We start from the raw sequence: 23,278 nt of genomic DNA, 5'->3' as shown, positions 1-23,278 counted from the left end.
TTTCATTAAGCGGTTTCTGAGAAATAATTTTATTATTATTTGCTTTTAATCCAAGATGGCTGCCATACCACGTGACCTATGACGTCACAATTATCATAATAAAACATTCTGCATTGGTGTCATTCCTACCCTGAAAGTTTCGTCTCAATCAGACATATGGTTGCTGAGAAAAACTAGGTTTAGCCCGTACGGACGGATGTACGGACGTACAGACAACCCGAAAACATAATGCCTCCAGCGACTTTGTCGGCGGTGGCATAAAACTATCTAATCCAGATCGGGATTCAATCCTCACCAAAATTGAGTCACTTCTTCCTTGTCACACATGCAACGTCGCTGCCAAATTTCGGCCAAATCCGTCCACACGTTTTTGAGATATCGTGCTATATACCATTTTTGCCCGATCAGCCAATGGTGAATCATCACTTTAAAATTCACTGATCCGGATCAAGATTTGAATCTTCGCCAAAATTGAATCAATTCTTCCTTGTCACATACTCAACTTCTCCACCAAATTTCGTCCAAATCCGTCCACACGTTTTTGAGATATCGTGCTATATACCATTTTTGCCCAATCAGCCAATGGTGAATCACCACTTTAAAATTCACTGATCCGGATCAAGATTTGAATCTTCGCCAAAATTGAATCAATTCTTCCTTGTCACATACTCAACATCTCCACCAAATTTCGCCCAAATCCGTCCACACGTTTTTGAGATATCGTGCTATATACCATTTTTGCCCGATCAGCCAATGGTGAATCATCACTTTAAAATTCTCTGATCCGGATCAAGATTTGAATCTTCGCCAAAATTGAATCAATTCTTCCTTGTCACATACCCAAATTCTCCACCAAATTTCCTCCAAATCCGTCCACAACTTTTTGCGATATCCTGTTCACAGACAAACAAATAGTATTATAATTATAATCCTTATCCACGACTGCATCCCGGATGAGTCCACATTGTGCTTGCTAAAAGAGCATCATCACGTGATCGCTCTGAGCGATCGATTGCAACTCTGCGTCCTGTCGTGGGCGTGGCCAACGTGGCCTCATGCTCCCAGGTGATTGGCTAACTCGAGCTCGAGAGAGCCATAATGCGCTACGTTATGGCAGAAAATATGGATCTAAAGATGAAAGGGAAAAAAACCTCTGTGGTGTGAATGGCAATGTTCCTCGCTGAAATGTGAAAAAACGCAATTGCTTTTCGCTCTGAAATACGTGCGAACGCGTAACTGAGTTAATGGCGGCAAGGAACATCACGTGATCGCTCTGAGCGAATCAGCGCGCTGCTCTGCGACCGGTCAGATTCCGTGCATAAAGTCCTCGCTGAAATGCGCTGAGGTAAAAATATGGTTAAAAAATATTATGAAATCAATTTTTAGGTCGGCCATGTTCGTCCCAGGCTCAATGGCCATGTCTGTGCCAAATATCAAGTACGTGAGCCTCTCCGTTTAGGAGTCTACCGGTAACATTACACACACACACACACACACACACACACACACACACACACACACACACACACACAAACTGTGTTTTATATATACTAGGGCATGCCCGTACTATATCTATATCTAAAATTATATCCCCCCCCCTCTATTTACATGAAATGGTTTGGTCCAAAGCGAACGGCTTGCGAGTACGGTGACAATCCCCCCCCCTCTATTTACATGAAATGGTTTGGTCCAAAGCGAACGGCTTGCGGAGTTTGGTAAAGAAATCGCCATAGCGTGCACAAACGCGCAGGAAAGCGAAAGAATCGCAAATTAGTTTTAATTAGTTTTAAAACATAGTTTAACGCCAACATAGCGGCAACATAGTTTGCCAACGTGAAATAAATGAATACGCTCTCAAATGTGCCGTCCGAGGCAGAGTCTGTTCGCCACGTTCGGCACACGTGATAACTCGCTGCTCTCTGATTGGTTGAATCGTTTTTTGGACATAGCTCGGTAACTACTTGTCCGATTAATATGAAACCTTGAAAAGGCACATCCTCGGGTCCCCAGCAATATACCTGGCAAGTTTCAAGTATATCGGACCCGTGGTTGTCGAGAAACAGCGGTCACAGACAAACACACAGACATACACACACACACACACAGAGATTACTGGAATTATAGATAGATAATATAATATTATATATATATATATATATATATATATATATATACATATACATATATATATTTATATATACTCTAACAGTTAAGGTGGCTGGCTTGAGATGTCAGGATCCTGAGTTCAAGCCCCTGCCAGCTGTTGAACTAACACCAGGTGATTTGACTCAGCCTGTCATCCTTCCGAGGTCAGAAAAACGAGTACCAGTTTACTGGGGATGAATGAGCCATTTGAGTATCCTGCGTCAGAGTGGCAACCCTTCCAGGATTGTGTCCAATAGCCAAGAAACTGCTTCGGCAGCTCTATGCATCTGAAGATGCAAAAAGGCGTGATCATCATCATCATCATCACACACACACACACACACACACACACACACACACACACACACACACACACACACACACACACACACACACACACACACACACACACGGAAAAGTGGTCATTGTAGAAAGAAATATTCAATCAAATCCAATTTTTCTTTCAAACCTAAATTAAAGAACCCTGCAGGCACAGGTTGTATTTTGCATTCTTCACTAGACCAAGGCAATACTGTACACCCAGCATGTATAGGGTTATCAAATTGATAAAACACTTTCACCCTGGTCAAGGTTTGGAGGAGGTAATGATACAATTGCATACTTCCATTGGCGGATTGGGTTACAACGGCCTGTAGAACATTTAGTGAAGTCCAAAGATGGCAAATTATTGGAATGATCAATGCTGGAATTTCCTACAGTAAATTTGATGTTAACTCCTTTTCCACTGGACAGTTATCAGCAGAATGGTCCACAAACATGGATAAACTAATGATGTTAAACGCAGGCCTGGATTTGGACAACCCATGGTGACTTCCAACGAAGGAAATGCATCTCCCATCGGGTTTGTCAGAGACGTATTCCTTTCACCACTAACAGTGCTGTGGCCATGAAAAGAGGCTGCCTCGGAGGTTACCCATGAGAACTGTAAAGAACTGATTTTGTGGTGCAGGTTACAAAGCCAGCAAAATAAGACCCCTCATTATCACCCCAGAACAGAAAACCGCCCACTTGGCATGGAAATCGCCCAATCCTGGAGATCCAGTGGTGCGATGCGTCAATGTGACTGATGGAAGAATTCAGGTTTGGCAACAACCTAACAAAATCGATACACCCAAGAACATAGCACAGTCCATCCCGTATGGGGGCCGGTCCGTTATAATATGGGGCAGCCTACAATGGTTGATTGTAACCTTTACCTTGACACTGTACAGAGTAACCTGACAGGTGAAAAGTACCATCGAGATATTTTGCATCATGTTGTTATTCTATATTTTAACAATTACCCATTTTTCACAAGACCTGCATTCATGGATGACAATGCCACAGACTCCACCGCTCTCGTGCAGTTACCAACTTGTTGTGAAATGATACCATCACAACAATACCCTGGCCATCAAGGCTTGCTAATTGAAATCCAATGGAGCACATTTGGAACTTTCCTGGATGTAGATTTAAGGAAATTATACGATTTAAGGAAATTATAAGATTTAAGGAAATTATACGATTTAAGGAAATTATAAGATTTAAGGAAATTATACGATTTAAGGAAATTATACGATTTAAGGAAATTATATGATTTAAGGAAATTATAAGATTTAAAGAAATTATACGATTTAAGGAAATTATACGATTGAAGGAAATTATATGATTTAAGGAAATTATAAGATTTAAGGAAATTATACGATTTAAGGAAATTATACGATTTAAGGAAATTATATGATTTAAGGAAATTATAAGATTTAAGGAAATTATACGATTTAAGGAAATCATACGATTTAAGGAAATTATACGATTTAAGGAAATTATAAGATTTAAGGAAATTATACGATTTAAGGAAATTATACGATTTAAGGAAATTATACGATTTAAGGAAATTATACGATTTAAGGAAATTATATGATTTAAGGAAATTATAAGATTTAAGGAAATTATACGATTTAAGGAAATTATAAGATTTAAGGAAATTATACGATTTAAGGAAATTATAAGATTTAAGGAAATTATACGATTTAAGGAAATTATAAGATTTAAGGAAATTATACGATTTAAGGAAATTATACGATTTAAGGAAATTATATGATTTAAGGAAATTATACGATTTAAGGAAATTATACGATTTAAGGAAATTATACGATTTAAGGAAATTATACGATTTAAGGAAATTATACGATTTAAGGAAATGATAAGATTTAAGGAAATTATATGATTTATGGAAATTATACGATTTAAGGAAATTATACGATTTAAGGAAATATATTATAAGGATTAAACAGATGAAACATATAAGAGAAGAAGAAGCCACCCCAGTATATATTGCCATCATTGACATCTCAAGTCTAATGTAGAGGAGGAACCAAAAGATAACTGTTACTTTTTTCTTTTGTATTCTTGTAACTCGGAATTAAACATGGGTTAAATATCTCAAACTTGGGGCCAAGTATTCAACTTACAATCTACGGCCTGAAAGTACCCCGATTCATCCTCAACCTCCTGTCTTCCCCTCCAAATTACATCAGGAATCAGCTGGGGAAGGTTGTTGTCTCACTCGTATTGAACTACAACGATATTATATTGCAATGAAATTATTGTAATAAACTAGCATATTTTAAACAAATTAGTGCAATCACTGGGTAAAATTCCTCACAATTATTAGTCCTTGGATTGAAGGCCAATCTTCAAGCTAAATGATGTAATGGTTCAGTGGAATCATTTTGCTTCAGGACAATGTTATATGAGGGCAGCAGCTGCAGAAATGGGGTTCAAAGGGTTCCGTGACCCCGCAATTTGCCATATCTGCTCACCTCCCACTGCTTTTTCTTTCAAAGACTCAAAGCAATGATTTATGTACGTCTTTATGTGGGAGCAAACATGAAGTTATGAATGATGTGAAGAGCGTTTTGAGGACAAAAAGAGAAACTTCTACAATAGGATCTTCAGGATGTTGAAGAAACATTGGACGTGCGTTCTTAACACGTGAAGGGAAATTGCCTCAATTATATTGATGCCAACCTTCGATACCAGATCATTTTCTTGTTTAGGCTCAACAAAAACCAATCCTCATATACCTTTACATGGATATAAATTTTCCATTATCCCACTTTGCATGACTTTCACCTTCTTTGTTAAAGGCAAATTCATACTTTGTTAAAGGCAAATGGAGGAGCTTGGGAAAGCATAATTTAGGCAATTGTTCAGTTAGAAATAGAAAAACAGGCATACAGAAGGCTAAACACTGGATATAACAACCTAAACTAGAGTTTCCAGGGAAGCAGAACTCAACTGAACTGACTGGACAACTTTAAAGTAGGTCAGTTGTCTGTACTAGATTTGACTTAAATGAAAAGCTAACAAGGTTTGATCAAAATCCATAAATATTTGTGGACCTTAAAGTCTTAACGTAGTTTCGGAGCTGAAAACAATATGGCGGCCATTTTGTGACGGATCGGGTTGGAATGCAATAGCAACCTACCTTGTGTGGTAAGGGTTAAACATTCTAAGTTTGATCAAAATCTGTTAATATTTGTGGACGCTAGAGTGTTAACGTCGTTTTCATGACCAAAAACAAAATGGTCGCCTAAGTCCGCCATTTTTCAACGGATCGGGCTGAAATGTAATATAAACCTGGTCCTTGGGGTAAGGATGCTGCATGTCAAGTTTGATCAGAATCGGTTGATATTTGTGGACGCTGGAGTGTTAACGTCGAAAAGTTGACAGACGACGACGACAGCCAACGGACGCCGGAGGGTTCAGTATGTGATGAACTCAACTGGACGGTCGTCCATTTGAGTTAAAAACAGAACGGTAAACAATCTTAAATCCAGGTTCACTGCTCACTTCTACAACAAAGCAACTCATTTGTTCCTCTTTCCTCTCACCTGTGGAACCAACTTCCCCAGTCTGTTCAGTCCCATTCTCTCTCCAGGGCTTCAGGTCAGCTGTTCACCACTATATCAGGTCATCCCCCATCCACACTCATAATCTCTTGTACCCCAAATGACCCCATTCCCAAGCACTCCCTTTTTCCAGATTATTGTGATCACCCCCTCTCCCTCACCTCTTTTCGTTTTGTTATTTGGCATTTGATTTCTTCCTTTTCTGTTTCATCCCCACTTTCCCTCATCTTCTTCTTGCTGTGTTTGATTCAGCTTGTTCACCCCCATGTGTCCTTCTCCCATTCCCCTTGATCTCACTCTCACTTCCACTCTGCTGTTCACATTTTCCGCTTTCCATCTTGTTCAGTTTTCCCCATTCTGCTCTAGTTCTGCCATGAGCCTCGATCAAGTGTACAAAAATCAAAGGCATAATATCCGAGTACATCCATGAAATTTAAATTTATTTATTGGCAATATATGGGAATTCCAGCAGTGATTTTTTTTTATGATTCCATGGTTTTGTAATTTGGCTCTCAATTTTGTTATTCTGTTCACTTTTTGAAAACGTCTTTGCCATTTTTGTTTGATTTGAGCCTCTCCATTTGCACTTTTTTCGAAAGCATCTCCCAAGGTGCCAATTATTTTCTAAGTTTTGGTTCTAAAGCTTAATTGTACTTGTGTTCAGATATCGTTTCAACTCATCTGTACTGCCGTACATACTTTAATACCATTTATATATACCAATGCTGATCCATTCAACCTTATTTTATTCCAAAGGGTCCAAATGTCAATATTCCTAAGAAACTCCTTGCATGGAACACTTCTTAAATAATTGGCCAGGAAGTGAGAAGAACAGTCTAAAAAGTTAATTTTGGAGCAATGTTGGAGGGAGTGCATTGAGAGAGAGAAAGTAAAGCCTTTTCGATACCCGAGTCTCAAATGAAAGAAATAAGGTGTGTCATTCCTGACGGTTAAACTCTATTTTGGAATGACTGGTTGAGGGACCTCGGCAGCTGTGGAATCTGATGATCCTCAAGGCAATGCATCTGCCCAAGAGACAGCCTTCTTAGTTGTGCTGTGTAGACATCCCTAGAGCATATAAAAGACTCCCACTTGAAATCGTCCTTCTATCCTAGCAGGGGCCTGCCAGGTAGGTCGCTCATCTTTTATATTTTCATCACCTGTGCGGAACAAAATTGGTTTCAAAGTTTCACCCTTAATGAAAATAATATACCGATTAAAAGCAATTGGTACATTTGCATGTAATTTTAGATGTCCTTAGCGTTTGTGCGCATATGGACATTCATGCATTTTTCTCTGCTAAAATTCTCATCTCGAATGATATCGATTAATAATTAATCAGTGTCTGCAGTACACAAGGGAATGATATATCTACAAAATCATTCCAGAAAATTTTTTTAAACATTAAAAAAAAAAACTTTCTTTCTAAACCCTGACATTCAAATTACTATCGTTATTGAAGCAAAAATGCACTTACATTTCACATGACGTAAATGAATGGCGGATGTTTCATAAAGGGAGAGTTTCAAGAGCACAGTGTGAAAATGTGTGAGTTTTTAATAGACGCTCTACGATGTTTTCCCAAACCCCAAACTTTTCCAGGACTGCAGTCATCTTCCAGATCGTCAGGAATCCTCATAAAAATCAGTATATATAGAGGTAAGCAACATTTGGAGAGTGCGAACAACAAACAAACACACACATCTAACAAGAATGGCATTTAACACATCTGGAAACATATGGATTAGGAGCTGTGGACAAACCCAAACTCTGCCAGGTAATACACAAGAGCTGTAACAAAATATGTCTCCACATTTGGCAAAATCTGGCTAAGGCTGTCTTATCTGGCTAAGGCAGATATCTTCCTGGGTTAAAACACTGTTTGATTTCAAAGGACATTCTATCAAATACTAATATGTGTACTGCAGTCAATTTGATTGTGCTCGTATCAAAGATGGTCAAACTAAAGTTTGTTCATTATATTATGGCAGTGTACCGTACTGTATACATATACACACATATATATATATATATATACACTGTACATACACATACACACACACACATATATATATATATATATATAAATAAATAATCGGAAGAAATTAAATAAGTAGCAGACATAGCTTCAAGACGATCAATCTTTCTTTTTCAGAGAAGCTTTCGGCCAACACAGGCCTTCTTCTCAGTCTTCCTCGATTTAGACAAACATTTAACGTTCGCTACTTGTTTATTTTCTTCCGATTATTTATTTAATGCAAATGAGACACCCTGCTCGTATTGTGGAGTTTCTGCTATTTCTCACAGTTATATATATATATATATATATATATATATATATATATATATATATATATATATATATAAAACAAGCAGAGTTAGAGCTAACAGTCTCAGGCAGTGTCTCGTCTGTCGCCCACAGACTACCCCAGCATGTACTACCAAGGCCATATTATCAGAGAAATTTTATTCCAAAACCATTTCAAAAACCATACTTACAATGTATTTTTATCAGTCGTGTATCAAAAATCCTTTTGTTCCAATACCATCCCCATGCAGTGGTGACATCAGAAATCCTCAATCATGTCGGAAATGGATTTTGGCGAAGCGGCAATCTATCTCCGCAAGGGTGAAAAGGAACGGCTGGAGGCGCAAAACCGCCCTTTTGACCCCAAAACGGAAGTCTTTGTGGACGAGCCAAAAGAAATGTTTGTGAAAGGCAGGTTGAAGAGCAAAGAAGGAGGAAACGCTTCCGTGGAAATAAAAGGAGGAGTGGTAAGGTCTCCAATACCTATCAATGATGTGTCTATTGTTGTGAACGCTGTCTTCAAACCCCAATATTGTTAGCTACCTGCTTTTCTTATTGCATGCCGATCTTGTCCATCTGTAAGTTTCTTGTCGTCCTAATATCCCCCATAGAAGCCCGTTGGGAGTAAAACTATTTTTTTTATTTTTCAGACTCTTACAGTCAAGGAAGATCAAGTATACTCCATGAACCCTCCCAAATTCGATAAAATCGAAGACATGGCCATGATGACTCATCTGAACGAGCCATCTGTGTTGTTCAACCTCAAAGAGCGTTACGCAGCATGGATGATTTACGTGAGTTTTGTCAGGTGAAATACCTTGTAGAATTCTAAAGATAAAATCCCTACATTGCTCTAAATCACAATTTGGTTCTTCTTCTAGACCTACTCTGGGCTGTTTTGTGTCACGGTGAACCCGTACAAGTGGCTCCCCGTGTACAACACTGAGGTAGTCAATGGGTATCGTGGAAAGAAGCGTCAAGAAGCTCCTCCACACATCTTCTCCATCTCTGACAATGCCTATCAGTTCATGTTGACTGGTGCGTGGATAATAGTATTCATTCATTCGTCCATCCATTCATGAGCATTTCCTGGCTGTTGGTTGCATCATTATTAGGGGCACGGCTGTAGGTTAGGACAGGCATGTGATATTTTGGTTGGGTGTAGACAAGAAAAAACATAGATGGATTTTTAACATCCACCAGTTAATGCTAACAGATGGGAGACCCAGCTTAACACCCATCCAAGGTACGCTGTAGCCAATGATGGAAAGGCTTGCCTCGTGTATCAGCTCGGTGACAGTTTAGAGTTGCGGAGGGTTAAGGAGAGAGGGGTAAATCAAATCCAGACTATACAACTTAAAGGAGATTGCAAGCTACATCCTTAGTAGAAGTAAAGATAAGTAATTAAAATAAGTAGTACAGTTTTAAAGTATTATTTCTTATATCATGCAAATGCTGCATCATCTTCCTTTGAATACCCACTGCACAGTAGTTAGAATGTATGAAAAAAACTTGTTTTTAATGATTCAAATCTCATTTTGCTCCAATCACATCCTAAATTCCCCCCCAAAAAATCTGAATTAACTGCCCCCCCCCCCCCCTTCTAAAAAAATGCATTTTGCTATATTGTTATAAATAAATACTTGAGTTATTATTGTGCAATGTTATTGTAAGTCAGCAAAATAGAAACAGCAATATTTTAATCATTATCACAAATGTTTTCTTGCAGATAGAGAAAATCAGTCTGTCCTGATCACGTGAGTATTTCAACAAAAGAAACCGGTTGAAAAGCCCTTCATTGATATTGTGCCAATTTACACACAGAATCCTTACGTGACTTTGTTGAACCAACAGTGGAGAATCTGGTGCTGGGAAGACAGTAAACACGAAGAGAGTCATCCAGTACTTTGCATCAATTGCAGCCGTTGCTGATTCAACGAAGAAGAAGGAAACAACAAACAAGGTGAGGCTGTAAAACCTAAACAGTCACATGCTTCGATTACCTACAGTCTTACACAAATAATTATGCACACGCAGCCAACAAATCATTCCATGACCCATTGATTCACCAGGTAAATTTGACTTTCAGGGAACACTGGAGGATCAAATCGTCCAGGCTAACCCACTGATGGAAGCCTTTGGTAACGCCAAGACCGTGAGAAACGACAACTCGTCACGTTTTGTAAGTGTCTTTGTAATTTCTGGTTTCCTTTAAAAAATAAAAATTGTATATATGAGGTCGAGGCTCGTGGGGGGCTGGGGGGCTGGGACACAGAACACACCAGGACGTTACAGAGCAAAAGGAACAATAGGAATACGGAGCGGGTAAGGGGCACACCAACTGCAGGGTAGAGGGACAACATAGAGGAAGACTTGGAGGAATAAAGGACATGGGGAAGGAGGAGGATGCAGGGTGTGAATAGGCTGGATACAAGTGCAAACTCTCAATCGCAGAAGTGGAAGGGAAAACTGGGAAAGAAGGATACATTGAACAATGAAAATGGAAGGGGGTGGTGAGGGGTAGGGGGTAATCCAGAAATATGTGAGCTTTGGCAAGGTTAGTGAGAGTAGAAAAGATCAAGAGTATGGATGGTGAATGACCTGAGATGTTGATGAACAACCGTCTTTGAAAACCTGAAGGGCAAATGAGATTGAAGAGACTGAGGAAATTGGTTCCACAGGTGGGAGGAAAAAGAGGAACAATTAAGTGAAGGTGAGCAATGATTCTGGATTTTCACCAGAAGAGGATTACTGGCAGACTACGTGCGCCGTGGGGGGTGGAATCATCAGCAAAGAGATAAGGAGGATTCTCCAGAGATTCAGAGAGATCTTTGTAAAGATTAGGAATAGGACTGGGCCGAAGACTTGACAGGGAAAGGAGATGAGAGAACCCAATGAGCAATTAGCTAACTTTGGTGCTACTGGAAAACTGAAAACAGTTTTAAAGTCGCACCAAATGTACGCCATTCATCGTAAAATAAAATTCTAATTAGAGTCGAACGTTCATTGACATTTCCGATAACAAAAAACATATAATTCCATTTCTTCCATCAGGGCAAGTTCATCCGAATCCACTTTGGTGCGACTGGAAAACTGGCTTCAGCTGACATCGAAACATGTATGTACTTTACATATGTGATCACTTCAACACACGTGTGTATATTTTATACTCAAGCGGACTTTGCAACAAGTAGTTGTTTTATGGGCAACGGCTTCTGTAAAAAAATATAAATGCAAGTGGTGAGTGAAACAACTCAAACATAAATCAAACATTATTTCACTCTCCAGATCTGCTGGAGAAGTCTCGTGTGACATTCCAGTTGCCAACGGAAAGGAACTACCACATCTTCTACCAAATACTCTCCCAGAAGAAACCAGAGCTACTTGGTACTTGTTCTTGTAAATAGTGACATCGTACAAATGCTTAATTACCCTCATATGAAGCCAGCTAAATGTCTCTTTGACCCACAGATATGCTACTCGTCACTTCAAACCCATTCGACTATCCCTTCATCAGTCAGGGTGAGGTCACCGTCGCATCCATCGATGACTCCGAAGAGTTGATGATGACAGATGTAAGTCAGTGGTAATTATCAATGTAATTTTTCGAACTATCATTTATTTCTGCATAATAAAACGGCTTACTACATTTAGTGGAGAAACATCACCGAGAGAATGTGTGTAATTTTATACTTTTACAGGAAGCTATTGATATCTTGGGATTCACCGCCGAGGAGAAGTCTTCCATTTACAAAGTAACTGGGGCCCTTATGCATCATGGAAACATGAAGTTCAAGCAGAAGGCACGAGAAGAGCAGGCTGAGCCAGACGGCAACGAAGGTTCGTTTATTCGAATATTTCCCCAGCAAATTATCATATCATGTCGTATCCTATATTGGTTCACGAGTTATCAAACAGAGTGACCACTATATTCGTCATGGGTGTGTGTCTGTCTGTCTGTCTGTCCGCAGCATAATTACCCGATGATATCTGATCTTGATGAAACTTGGGTGGGAGGTTGATATCATGATTTAGTTGTGTCCTGCCTAGAGTGGGCGTATTGCGCCCATTGTGGGCGGAGCCACGCACGAAAAAGATGTCTTTTTAGGGGGTAATCGAGTTCAAGCTCCATCTTCTCCGAGGGGTTTGGTGGAATCTGACAGGGGTTTCGGTATTTGGTTAGGCCAATGTCATGTCTCTAGCCCCACGGAGCTCGATTTTTCACTTTCGCCCCAAGGTCAAGGTCACAAGGTCACGAAATTTAGAAAAGTCGATTTTTTAATGGTTTTATTACATTGTTCGCTTCCTGATAGGGTGAAATGTCGTACATGATCTTATATTATCACGTACATCATGAAATACAAGTTTTCCAATAAATTTCAGAATCTTCGACCTTTGACCTTTGAAGGTCACAAAGGTCAAATTTTCAAAGTTTTCGGAATCGAACCGAATTTTCGGTATTGTGTAGCTAACTAACCTCATAACTGATTATACATTATTTTCTATCTCATTTCAAGGTCAGTAACCTTCGTTTTGACATTTCAAGGTCACAAAGGTCAAATTTTCAAAGTTGTCGGAATCAAACCGAATTTTCGGTATTGTGTAGCTAACTAGTTTCATAACAGATAATACATTCCTATTTATATATTTTCAATGTCGGTTTTGACCTTTGTCATTGAATACCGCTCGCTCGTGAACCATCGTCGTCTCCTGACTTGTCGTATTTATATATGAGCGACTTGTCTGTGTGAAGCCTTTTCATTGATTTTTTTTTTTACAATTCCTTACCCATGGGCCAATTGCCCCTATATTTACTCTACCACATTATTGTAACACGTGCTAGGTTAACGTCTCAATAAAAAATTGCAATTATTGATCACATCAAGGATAAAACAAAAGATAACGCTACTCTGGCCAATAATGCTGGCCTTGGCATACAAAGGGGTGGAGCTTGGCTTATGTCTTGTCCCTTCCATGTCACGTTCAAAGGTGAATTATTTTTCGGGAATCAAATCAATTGCATTTAAGTATTTATACTCCATTTGCAGAACGTAAATCAATATACAAATGGTGCACAGTCGCCAAGGGACAACAATGAGTGCAAGTAGTTTGCACACGATCCCATACAACCTCAAATAAGAAAATGACCCCATTTGGCCAATCATCGCCATGGTGCACTTCCGGGTTAATTTTTGCTACAGCTATAAACATCAATCTTCTTGATGGTTTATGCACATTCGTTTCATGCCGGTGTGAAGCGTATAGCCCAGGCAGTTTCATTGGCTAAGGAGTACAATCCTTGTCGGGTCGCCACTCCGACACAGTATACTCAAATGAAATTACTGAAGTCTAAATAACCCGATCTTAATTTGGTGACCCAACTTGTCATGTATGTATATATATATATATATATATATATATGTACAATATATATATATATATATATATATATAATATATATATATATATATATATATATATATATATGTATATATATATATCTCCATCACTGCAGTTGTTGTAAGCTAACACTTTATTGTCCAATTACGTTCTTCACCATCTTAAAATTCGATTTTCTTTCCTTCTTTTCATCTCTTTTCCATGAATGAATAATGAATGATCGTTTAAGGCCATTTTCCCCGCCAGAGCGGGGGTTAGCCTTGCGGGCCCCATGACAATCATGGTTCCCTGTTTGAGGCAATGTTTTTATGGCCGGATGCCCTTCCTGGCGCCAACCCTTAGTCGCCTCTTACAATGCGCAGGGATACGGTGTACCTATTCTAAACCGGGGTACACACCGGGATCATTCATCCCAGCAAGCTGGTACTCAATTTGCCGACCTCGGAAGGATGACAGGCTGAGTTATTTTCCATATTCAAGTTACTAGTACCCGACTGCAAAGCCGCAATGAGCCGGCGAAGCCAAAGCCCCTTGCCACTATTTTACCCATCACTATGGCATCAGTAGGTTAGATAGTTGGTAGTAGGTAGGTGTGTAGTAGGTACCGTATCTAGTTCAAAATAACACCATTTGCATTCTGGATGAGATTAAAATTTATAAAATTTCCTTCTTGATTTATTCGGTGAATTCCGTCTCAACTTCGGATATTTCCGGCCGTGAAAAACTATCCCCTACGGCCGCGAGATTTCTAAAAAATAATTCTTCGTCAATTTTAGAATATTTGACGCCGTTTTCAGCCTCAAACGCGGTACCGGTAATAAGCTTTTTTGAAATATTTTTTCAAATGCTCGAATCTCATTGGTTGTGGTGTTTGGTGACGATTTTCGTTGAAGATAACCAGGGCCCATGCGGGCCCGGGGAACGAGGTTGGTCTTAAAGTATTTTAATTACAAATTAGAGGTGCATAAAATTGTGAATCAAACAAAGACGGGTGAAACAAACTCCTATTGAACTTTTTCGCAATTGTTTATGCATACTTCCGCATCCGCAAGATGGCGACCTCCATTGAGCGATTTGGTGCGTCAAAGCTTCGAAATTCTCAAAGGATCCAGCAAAATCTGCCTTTTCAACATAATACGTACGCGTTCATTCACAACACCGGCTTCGCCGGCTACTAGTACCCGACTGCAAAGCCGCAATGAGCCGGCGAAGCCAAAGCCTCTTGCCACTATTTTACCCATCACTATGGCATCAGTAGGTTAGGTAGTTGGTAGTAGGTAGGTGTAGTAGGTACCGTCGGTGTAGTAGGTGTAGTAGGTGTAGTCGGTGTAGTAGGTACCATTTGCATTCTGGATGAGATAAAAATTGATAAAATTTACTTCTTGATTAATTCGGTGAATTCGGTCTCAACTTCGGATATTTCCGGCCGTGAAAAACTATCCCCGACGGCCGCGAGATTTCTAAAAAACAATTCTTCATCAATTTTAGAATATTTGATGCCGTTTTCACCCTCCGAAACGCGTAATAAGCTTTTTAAAAATATTTTTCAAATGCTCGAATCTCATTGGTTCCGGTGTTTGGTGACGATTTTCGTTGAAGATAACGAGGTTGGTCTTAACGTATTTTAATTACAAATTAGAGGTGCATTACATTGTGAATCAAACAAAGACGGGTGAAACAAACTCCTATTGAACTTTTTCGCAATTGTTTTATGCAAACTTCCGCATCCGGTCGATGGCGGCCTCCATTGCGTGATTTGGTTTTAGAAATATTTTTTCAAATGCTTGAATCTCATTGGTTCCGGTGTTTGGTGACGCTTTTCGTTGAAGATAACCAGGCCCGTGTGGGCCGAGGTTGGTCTTAAAGTATTTTAATTATAAATTAGAGGTGCATAAGATTGCGAATCAAACAAAGACGGGTAAAATAAACTCCTATTGAACGTTTTTTTTTCAATTTGTTATGCATACTTCCGCATCCGCAAGATGGCGGCCTCCATTGCGCTTCGGAATTCTCAAGCCAGGCATAATCTGGTTTTCGACATAATACGTACGCGTTTATTGACAACACCGGCTTCGCCGGCTACTAGTACCCGACTGCAAAGCCGCAATGAGCCGGCGAAGCCAAAGCCTCTTGCCACTATTTTACCCATCACGATGGCATCAGTAGGTTAGGTAGTTGATAGTAGGTCGGTGTAGGTACCGTACCTGGTAAGACTTGGTAAAAGAGAAGAGCAGACAGTCCTCCCCAATACCTACATACAATAAATGTCACAAGAAGCTTAAGGAAGTAACTATACGATGTGCTAGCTTAAGGCCTTTTAAAAGAAATTTTAACTGGGCTTAACATACGTTTTCACAGTATGTGTGTAGTCTTCTAACTTCAGTCGCTGTCAGGGCTGGTTCTCTCCGGGCACTGCGGCTTCCTCCACCAGAAGAAGTTAGCTTGCAGTAAGATCAGTGCCGACAGATCAGACGATAGCGCAATTTCAACGGCAATGTGTGACTGTCGTTAATCAAACCGAGCTTTCTTTCTTTATGTAAACCGCTTATACCGTATTTCTGGCTGTGAAAAACTATCCCCTACGGCCGCGAGATTTCTAAAAAATAATTCTTCGTCAATTTTAGAATATTTGACGCCGTTTTCAGCGTCCGAAACGCGTAATAAGCTTTTTAAAAATATTTTTCAAATGCTCGAATCTCATTGGTTCCGGTGTTTGGTGACGATTTTCGTTGAAGATAACGAGGTTGGTCTTAACGTATTTTAATTACAAATTAGAGGTGCATTAGATTGTGAATCAAAGAAAGACGGGTGAAACAAACTCCTATTGAACTTTTTCGCAATTGTTTTATGCAAACTTCCGCATCCGGTCGATGGCGGCCTCCATTGCGTGATTTGGTTTTAGAAATATTTTTTCAAATGCTCGAATCTCATTGGTTCCGGTGTTTGGTGACGCTTTTCGTTGAAGATAACCAGGCCCGTGCGGGCCGAGGTTGGTCTTAAAGTATTTTAATAATAAATTGGAGGTGTATAAGATTGTGAATCAAACAAAGACGGGTGAAAGAAACTCCTATTGAACGTTTTTCAATTTGTTTATGCATACTTCCGCATCCGCAAGATGGCGGCCTCCATTGAGCTTCGGAATTCTCAAGCCAAGGCATAATCTGGTTTTCGACATAATACGTACGCGTTTATTGACAACACCGGCTTCGCCGGCTATAATCGGTTACACAATCAATAGTTTTAGGCGTTACTGGCTGGAGTGTTTTCACATCCTCAGGGAACAGACAATACGTGGGGCTTTCAAAAAGTTATACAAAACATCAACAATAGTCAAAGACTTGCCAAAAGAAAGTATAATAAGGTGTACATATACGTTTCAAAAATACATTTATTCATTTTTATCCTAATTACACATTCAATCGTGTGTCTTGGACAATGATGGGTATATTGTCCCTAGACTTTATAATGGCCTCCCCCAGAGCCTCAACGTGGTACAACCCTTTATAAATGCAAGAGTGGTTTTTGGTGTATATACATTAATTTGCTGGGATCAAGCTTGTTAAAGTTAGACTTAAAGCAGCTCGATATTCCAGCATTCATGACGTTAACAGGTCTTTTGTTCCACGAGATGAACAATGGGAGGAAAATGTTCTGCTGATGACTTTGTCGAAATTATTGCTTTAGGCTCAACTGTAGAGGTTAAGGTTATTTTGATATGTTAGAAGCAAAACATACACTACACTAATAATCTTGTAATTTAGGCAATCAAAAAAAATCATAGCCCGAAGGGTTCCAGGCTGGTGTGTAGGACCCCAATTCACTTTTTGTAAATGTGAATCATATAGCGCACCACCTGATTGGGGCTGATATTACAAGTCACCACTAGAACGTCACTCGGTAGAGTGCATACCTCCGCCAGGCTGAACAGTTTATGTTTTGTATCCCACTGATAGACCGGATCTGGGTCTGGACCTGAACCAAAATCGAATCGGCTTGTTCATGTCGCCTACCAACTCATCCACCTAGTTTTGTCCTTATCTTTCTGCAACTTTTTGAAATATCATTCTATACTTTGAAAAACCATATATAGTTTTTCGCCCTATCATTCAATGTTGGAGAATAACTTTTTTTAAATTTTAAATTATCGTATCCTTATCTGGATTCGGATCTTCACCAAAATTGAACTAATTCGTCCATGTCACACACCCAATCTGTCCACAAAGTTTCGTCCAAATCCGTCCATAACTTTTTGATATATCCTGTTTACAGACAGACAAATAGACAGACAGACAGTGGAAACATTACCTCCACCAACCTTAGGTGGCGGAGGTAATAAACGAATTCTCTGCATGGAAACCATAGACATCATAGAAGTGGGGGAATTAACCCGTCCGTGAGGGCGGGTTCTTTGCTCGTCTTGTGAATTTGGATAACATTGAAATGTAGGTTCTAATCAGTGATATATCTTCCTCTAGTTTTCCTTAGAAGAACGTAATCTAAATTTCTCAGCAATAACTGACGTCAAGTTCAAACTGTTTCCAGATGCCGATAAAGCTTCCTTCCTAATGTGCCTCAATTCTGCGGACCTTTTGAAAGCACTTTGCTACCCAAGGGTCAAAGTTGGAAACGAGTATGTTACCAAGGGTCAAACGGTGCAGCAGGTGCGTATCTGCAATTGCTTACAACTTGGGACCTACAATGTAACAGTCAGAACCTGTGGTCAGCTCATCCTCTGGATGGAATTTGTATACACCATGTATTACTCTTTTTCATTATATACTGTAACTACCTTGATATAAAGATTTTGTGGTGTTCATGTTGGTGACATGTGGGACGTTATTTTCCAGGTTTACAACAACGTTGGTGCATTGACAAAGTCAGTGTTTGAGAAGATGTTCTCGTGGATGGTCTTCAGGATCAACAACACCCTGGACACAAAACTAGCGAGGCAGCATTTCATTGGTGTACTGGACATCGCCGGGTTCGAAATCTTTGATGTACGGAGTTAATGATACGTGTATGGTATGCAATGTTGATCGCTAAAAGTTAATACAGCAATAAAAATGTACATTTTAATGATATACCTTTCATTGTCTGTGCTGTTTCAGTTCAACACCTTCGAGCAGCTATGTATCAACTTCACCAATGAGAAGCTTCAGCAATTCTTCAACCACCACATGTTCGTGCTAGAACAAGAAGAGTACAAGAAGGAAGGCATAGATTGGGTGTTCATCGACTTTGGCATGGACCTCCAGGCCTGCATTGATCTCATCGAGAAGGTCAGTAGTCCTCGTGTGCATTTCCCTCTGATGGAGGTTACAAAATAATTGTCCCTATGAATCATAATTTGTTGTTTCCTCCAGCCTCTAGGCATCATGTCCATCTTGGAAGAGGAGTGCATGTTCCCCAAGGCCAACGACATCACCTTCAAAGCCAAACTGTACGATCAGCATTTGGGGAAAAACAAGCACTTCCAAAAGCCAAAGCCAACCAAGGGCAAGCATGAAGCACACTTCCGGCTGCAGCACTATGCTGGCTGTGTGGATTACAACATTTCGGGCTGGCTTGACAAGAACAAGGATCCACTGAACGATTCGGTGGTCCAGCTGTACCAGAAGTCATCACTGAAGATGCTCGCTGCTCTCTATGCTATTTCTGCAAGTGCAGGTAATGCTCTACAAATGCTGACAACAATCCCAAAGAATGATTCATTTTCGACAAAGATCACCTATCCATTATTAAATATAGTTGATACTTTGTTTTTACATCATCTACTCCCAGTTTTTGAAAAAGATTCTCGTATTGATCTAGTCATACTTTTTTGTTACACTACCCCTACATCATTTCTGTAAAATATTTCCGATTTTCGATTTTGTTTAGTCTCCGCCCTCCCCTCACTCCCGCCCTCCTCCACTAGGATCACGTAAAAATTGTGAACACCGCTAATGGGTTGCTTTGGTCGGAGATTTTTGGAATTTTATAGTAAGAACACTAAATTTTAGTAATTTGGGGTCACCGATTCCAAAAAAGGCCTCTAGAAGGTGGTGGGATCAAAATTGGAAAAAATTCAGTTTAAATTTTTTGAACATTGGCAAATCGGATAACCAACGAACCAAAAAAAAGAATGATTTTTCAAAATTAATTATTCTCACTTCGAAACATGACAAATTTTCATTATTTTCTCTTTAAAACATGACAAAATAGTTACAGTGTGGCTTCTGCTGCTCGCTTCCTCAAACACAGCTTCGGTTCACGGGTCCGGTCATGCTCAATAACTTGTAGAACATTCTGGAAGTGCTGCTTAGACCGTGCTACCAAGAAGCCTGAGCTCAGTTTGATGCCTCGCTCAGCACAGTCGTTGGTTTAAAAAAAAATTAAAATAATGAATGACGCTAATTGCCCGAATTTTAGCCGTTGATGCACGGTACGAAGAGTAGGTCGGCCAGTCGCCAACACTGAGCTGGACAAATGCAGGGTCGAGCTGCAGCAGCTCGAACACAAACCATGAGTCAGGTCCCGCCAAGTCCGCCAGAGTCGTCGACAGTGTGACCGATGCCGGGAACTTTGGCTTTCCAAATCCAGTGCCAAACCGCTCTTGAGGAGCCAGGAGAGCGCCGTCCGGCCTGACTTTGCGCATGTGGAAGGCAAGATTGCCCCGCGCTTGTGGCAGAACTAGGTCACTGAACAGTGGAAGAGGGACCAGCTCAGCGGTGAGGAACCATAAACGACGCTGGAAGACATGGAGTGCACTCCTGCCGACCAACCTCACATTTGGACAAAACAGCCCATTAGCAGAGGTAGGGGTTGGGGAGTCTAAACAAAATCGAAAATCCTAAATATTTTACAGAAATGCTGCAAGGGGCTTGTGTAACAAAAAAAAGAAAAGTTTGACTGGATCAATATGAGAATATTTTTCAAAAATGGGGCATTTGATACACCCTAATCTACATTCTACCAAGTATACTAGTAAGTATCAGGGCCGCGTCCAATGCTTGTTCAACACATCTTAGCATGAACTACAGCATAAAGTGTCCACACACTCCCTAGTACAAAGTCATAGGAATGAAAAATAATCTTCTTTTTATCTTATGCACGTCCCATTTTTAATCTCACCCCAAAGGGGTCGTGAGACGATTGTAACACCCATGTCCGTCTGTCTGTCCGTGTATACATCTACTTTCGCTTAAAAAAAAATTCTCTGCAACCTCTTGTCCGATAGATGCGAAATTTTAAACATAGGAGGGACTCCACAGGGAAAATATTTTATTAATAACTTTGACGTCATACGTCACATGATATGGCAGTCATATTGGATTAAAGAATAACACCTGTGTCCAATAAAGAGAGAAAGGTACAACGTTTTGAAACTCTCTACATTTCATGCATCTTGATTTCTGTTCTTTCGGATGGCTCAGGTGATTCCAACAACGTCATCCGTTCCAACAACGATGATTGTATCTTTCTAATTTGAATACAGCATTCATAATGTGAGGTTAATGTAATGTAATCCCAGCTTATGCCAATACTTAGGTCAAGGTATCAACAAATCAATATAATTGATATGACCATGTATTGTGAAGACTATACAAACATCGAGTGGTTGAATATTTGCCTGATAGTCTTCTTTTTTTTGCACAGAGGCTAGTGCTAGCAAAGGAGGAGGCAAGAAGAAGAAGGGCTCTTCTTTCCAAACGGTGTCGGCACTGCACAGGGTAGGTTACTGCAGGTAGAAAACAGGAGATTGGTAGATTTACCATCCCAACTTATGTTACCATAATGAATAATATCCAAAGTATATGACATCAGCAATCTTTATTTGGTGTTATAGATATTATATTCCTTTGGAAGACTGTTTCGCTGATGACCTATCCTTTCTAGGAAAATCTGAATAAGCTGATGTCTAACTTGAAGACAACTCACCCTCATTTCGTCCGTTGCCTCATCCCCAATGAAACGAAAACCCCAGGTATGACATACATTTTCTCTACATGAAGAAAATCCCCCACCTTCACATTTGATTCTGGAGAAAGATGATTACAGGATGAAATTAGTGATAAGAAATTAAAGGCGACGCTTTTAGTTTGTGTGAATATCTTGCTACAGGGGCCATGGACAATGGCCTTGTGATGCACCAGCTACGCTGTAACGGTGTGTTGGAAGGTATCCGTATCTGCAGGAAGGGCTTCCCCAACAGGATTATGTATGCCGACTTCAAGCAACGGTGGGTAATATATTTTGTAATACATACGCATAAAGTACAACGTAATTTCACTCGAGCAAAACCTCATGTGTTCCACCCAAATCTATCTATAATTCCAGTAATCTCTGTGTGTATGTATGTATGTATGTATGTATGTATGTATGTTTGTCTGTGACCGCTGTTTCTCGACAACCACGGGTCCGATATACTTGAAACTTGCCAGGTATATTGCTGGGGACCCGAGGATGTGCCTTTTCAAGGTTTCATATTAATCGGAGAAGTAGTTACGGAGCTATGTCCAAAAAACGATTCAACCAATCAGAGAGCAGCGAGCTATCACGTGTGCCGAACGTGGCGAACAGACTCTGCCTCGGACGGCACATTTGAGAGCGTATTCATTTATTTCACGTTGGCAAACTATGTTGCCGCTATGTTGGCGTTAAACGATGTTTTAAAACTAATTAAAACTAATTTGCGATTCTTTCGCTTTCCTGCGCGTTTGTGCATGCTATGGCGATTTCTTTACCAAACTCCGCAAGCCGTTCGCTTTGGACCAAACCATTTCATGTAAATAGAGGGGGGGATTGTCACCGTACTCGCAAGCCGTTCGCTTTGGACCAAACCATTTCATGTAAATAGAGGGGGGGGGGGGGATATAATTTTAGATATAGATATAGTACGGGCATGCCCTAGTAAGACTAATGCATGCAGTAAATTAATGAAGTAAAGCTTTAATATTTTGTCTATGCAGAAATGGCAGTGCCGTCAAACTTGTGATTTAAAACTTCAGTTCAATATGAAATCAAATTGATATATCATATATCATAATATAATATATCATAATCATACTTCACTGTATTTTCTTTGATAAGAAAAATTTATTCATTCATTCATATAATCATACTTCACTGTATCGTGTCCGTAGCTAGTTAACACCAGCCTTGCATGGGTGAACTGAACCAGCCTTAACTCCTGAGGCAATCTCCCAATTAATGGCGGTTATTGCACGCGCAGGATGGAAGAGACACGAAGTGTTTATCTGCACAAAACACACGGGTTTATTCCGAAACCCAACCAAAACACGGCAACAAAATTGCAACAATCATAATTTATAATCAAATAAGGCACGGAATGAAAACATGAACATAAAGCTGAGGTAAAAGGCTAAGTTGAGGATCCTCACATATGGACACAAACACACACAGGGAGGGGTAAGAAAATAAAATTCACGGTCCAGCACACTCAACTGGCCCCAAAATGGATCCTGTGGTAAGGTCGGCGGCAGTCGAAGCCCAAAACCACCAGGCGGGA

General features: G+C 40.0%; 1 protein-coding gene across 2 annotated transcripts in view; it reads left to right on the top strand.

Moving 5' to 3' along the window:
* The first annotated feature begins 6,964 nt into the window (after nucleotides 1-6,964).
* LOC137434062 (myosin-1B) overlaps nucleotides 6,965-23,278 on the top strand; it is a 36,219-nt gene continuing 19,905 nt past the window's right edge. Inside the window, exons 1-19 of one of the 2 annotated variants that reach the window (XM_068126704.2) lie at nucleotides 6,965-7,188; nucleotides 7,662-7,718; nucleotides 8,619-8,834; nucleotides 9,018-9,161; nucleotides 9,249-9,405; nucleotides 10,097-10,124; nucleotides 10,222-10,330; nucleotides 10,457-10,549; nucleotides 11,422-11,485; nucleotides 11,656-11,754; nucleotides 11,839-11,942; nucleotides 12,069-12,207; nucleotides 18,310-18,428; nucleotides 18,615-18,764; nucleotides 18,876-19,046; nucleotides 19,131-19,434; nucleotides 21,406-21,479; nucleotides 21,646-21,733; nucleotides 21,871-21,988. In XM_068126704.2, the coding sequence (XP_067982805.2) occupies nucleotides 8,643-8,834; nucleotides 9,018-9,161; nucleotides 9,249-9,405; nucleotides 10,097-10,124; nucleotides 10,222-10,330; nucleotides 10,457-10,549; nucleotides 11,422-11,485; nucleotides 11,656-11,754; nucleotides 11,839-11,942; nucleotides 12,069-12,207; nucleotides 18,310-18,428; nucleotides 18,615-18,764; nucleotides 18,876-19,046; nucleotides 19,131-19,434; nucleotides 21,406-21,479; nucleotides 21,646-21,733; nucleotides 21,871-21,988 (2,153 nt within the window). In that variant the 5' untranslated portion in view covers nucleotides 6,965-7,188; nucleotides 7,662-7,718; nucleotides 8,619-8,642. Of the gene's footprint in view, nucleotides 7,189-7,661; nucleotides 7,737-8,574; nucleotides 8,835-9,017; nucleotides 9,162-9,248; nucleotides 9,406-10,096; nucleotides 10,125-10,221; nucleotides 10,331-10,456; nucleotides 10,550-11,421; nucleotides 11,486-11,655; nucleotides 11,755-11,838; nucleotides 11,943-12,068; nucleotides 12,208-18,309; nucleotides 18,429-18,614; nucleotides 18,765-18,875; nucleotides 19,047-19,130; nucleotides 19,435-21,405; nucleotides 21,480-21,645; nucleotides 21,734-21,870; nucleotides 21,989-23,278 lie in introns of both variants that reach the window. The other variant, XM_078785808.1, reaches the window with a different exon arrangement.

This window comes from Myxine glutinosa, chromosome 10, assembly GCF_964187855.1.
Source record: "Myxine glutinosa chromosome 10, kmMyxGlut1.1, whole genome shotgun sequence".
In the NCBI taxonomy this organism is placed as follows: domain Eukaryota; kingdom Metazoa; phylum Chordata; class Myxini; order Myxiniformes; family Myxinidae; genus Myxine; species Myxine glutinosa.
This window is presented reverse-complemented; position numbering and strand designations above follow the sequence as displayed.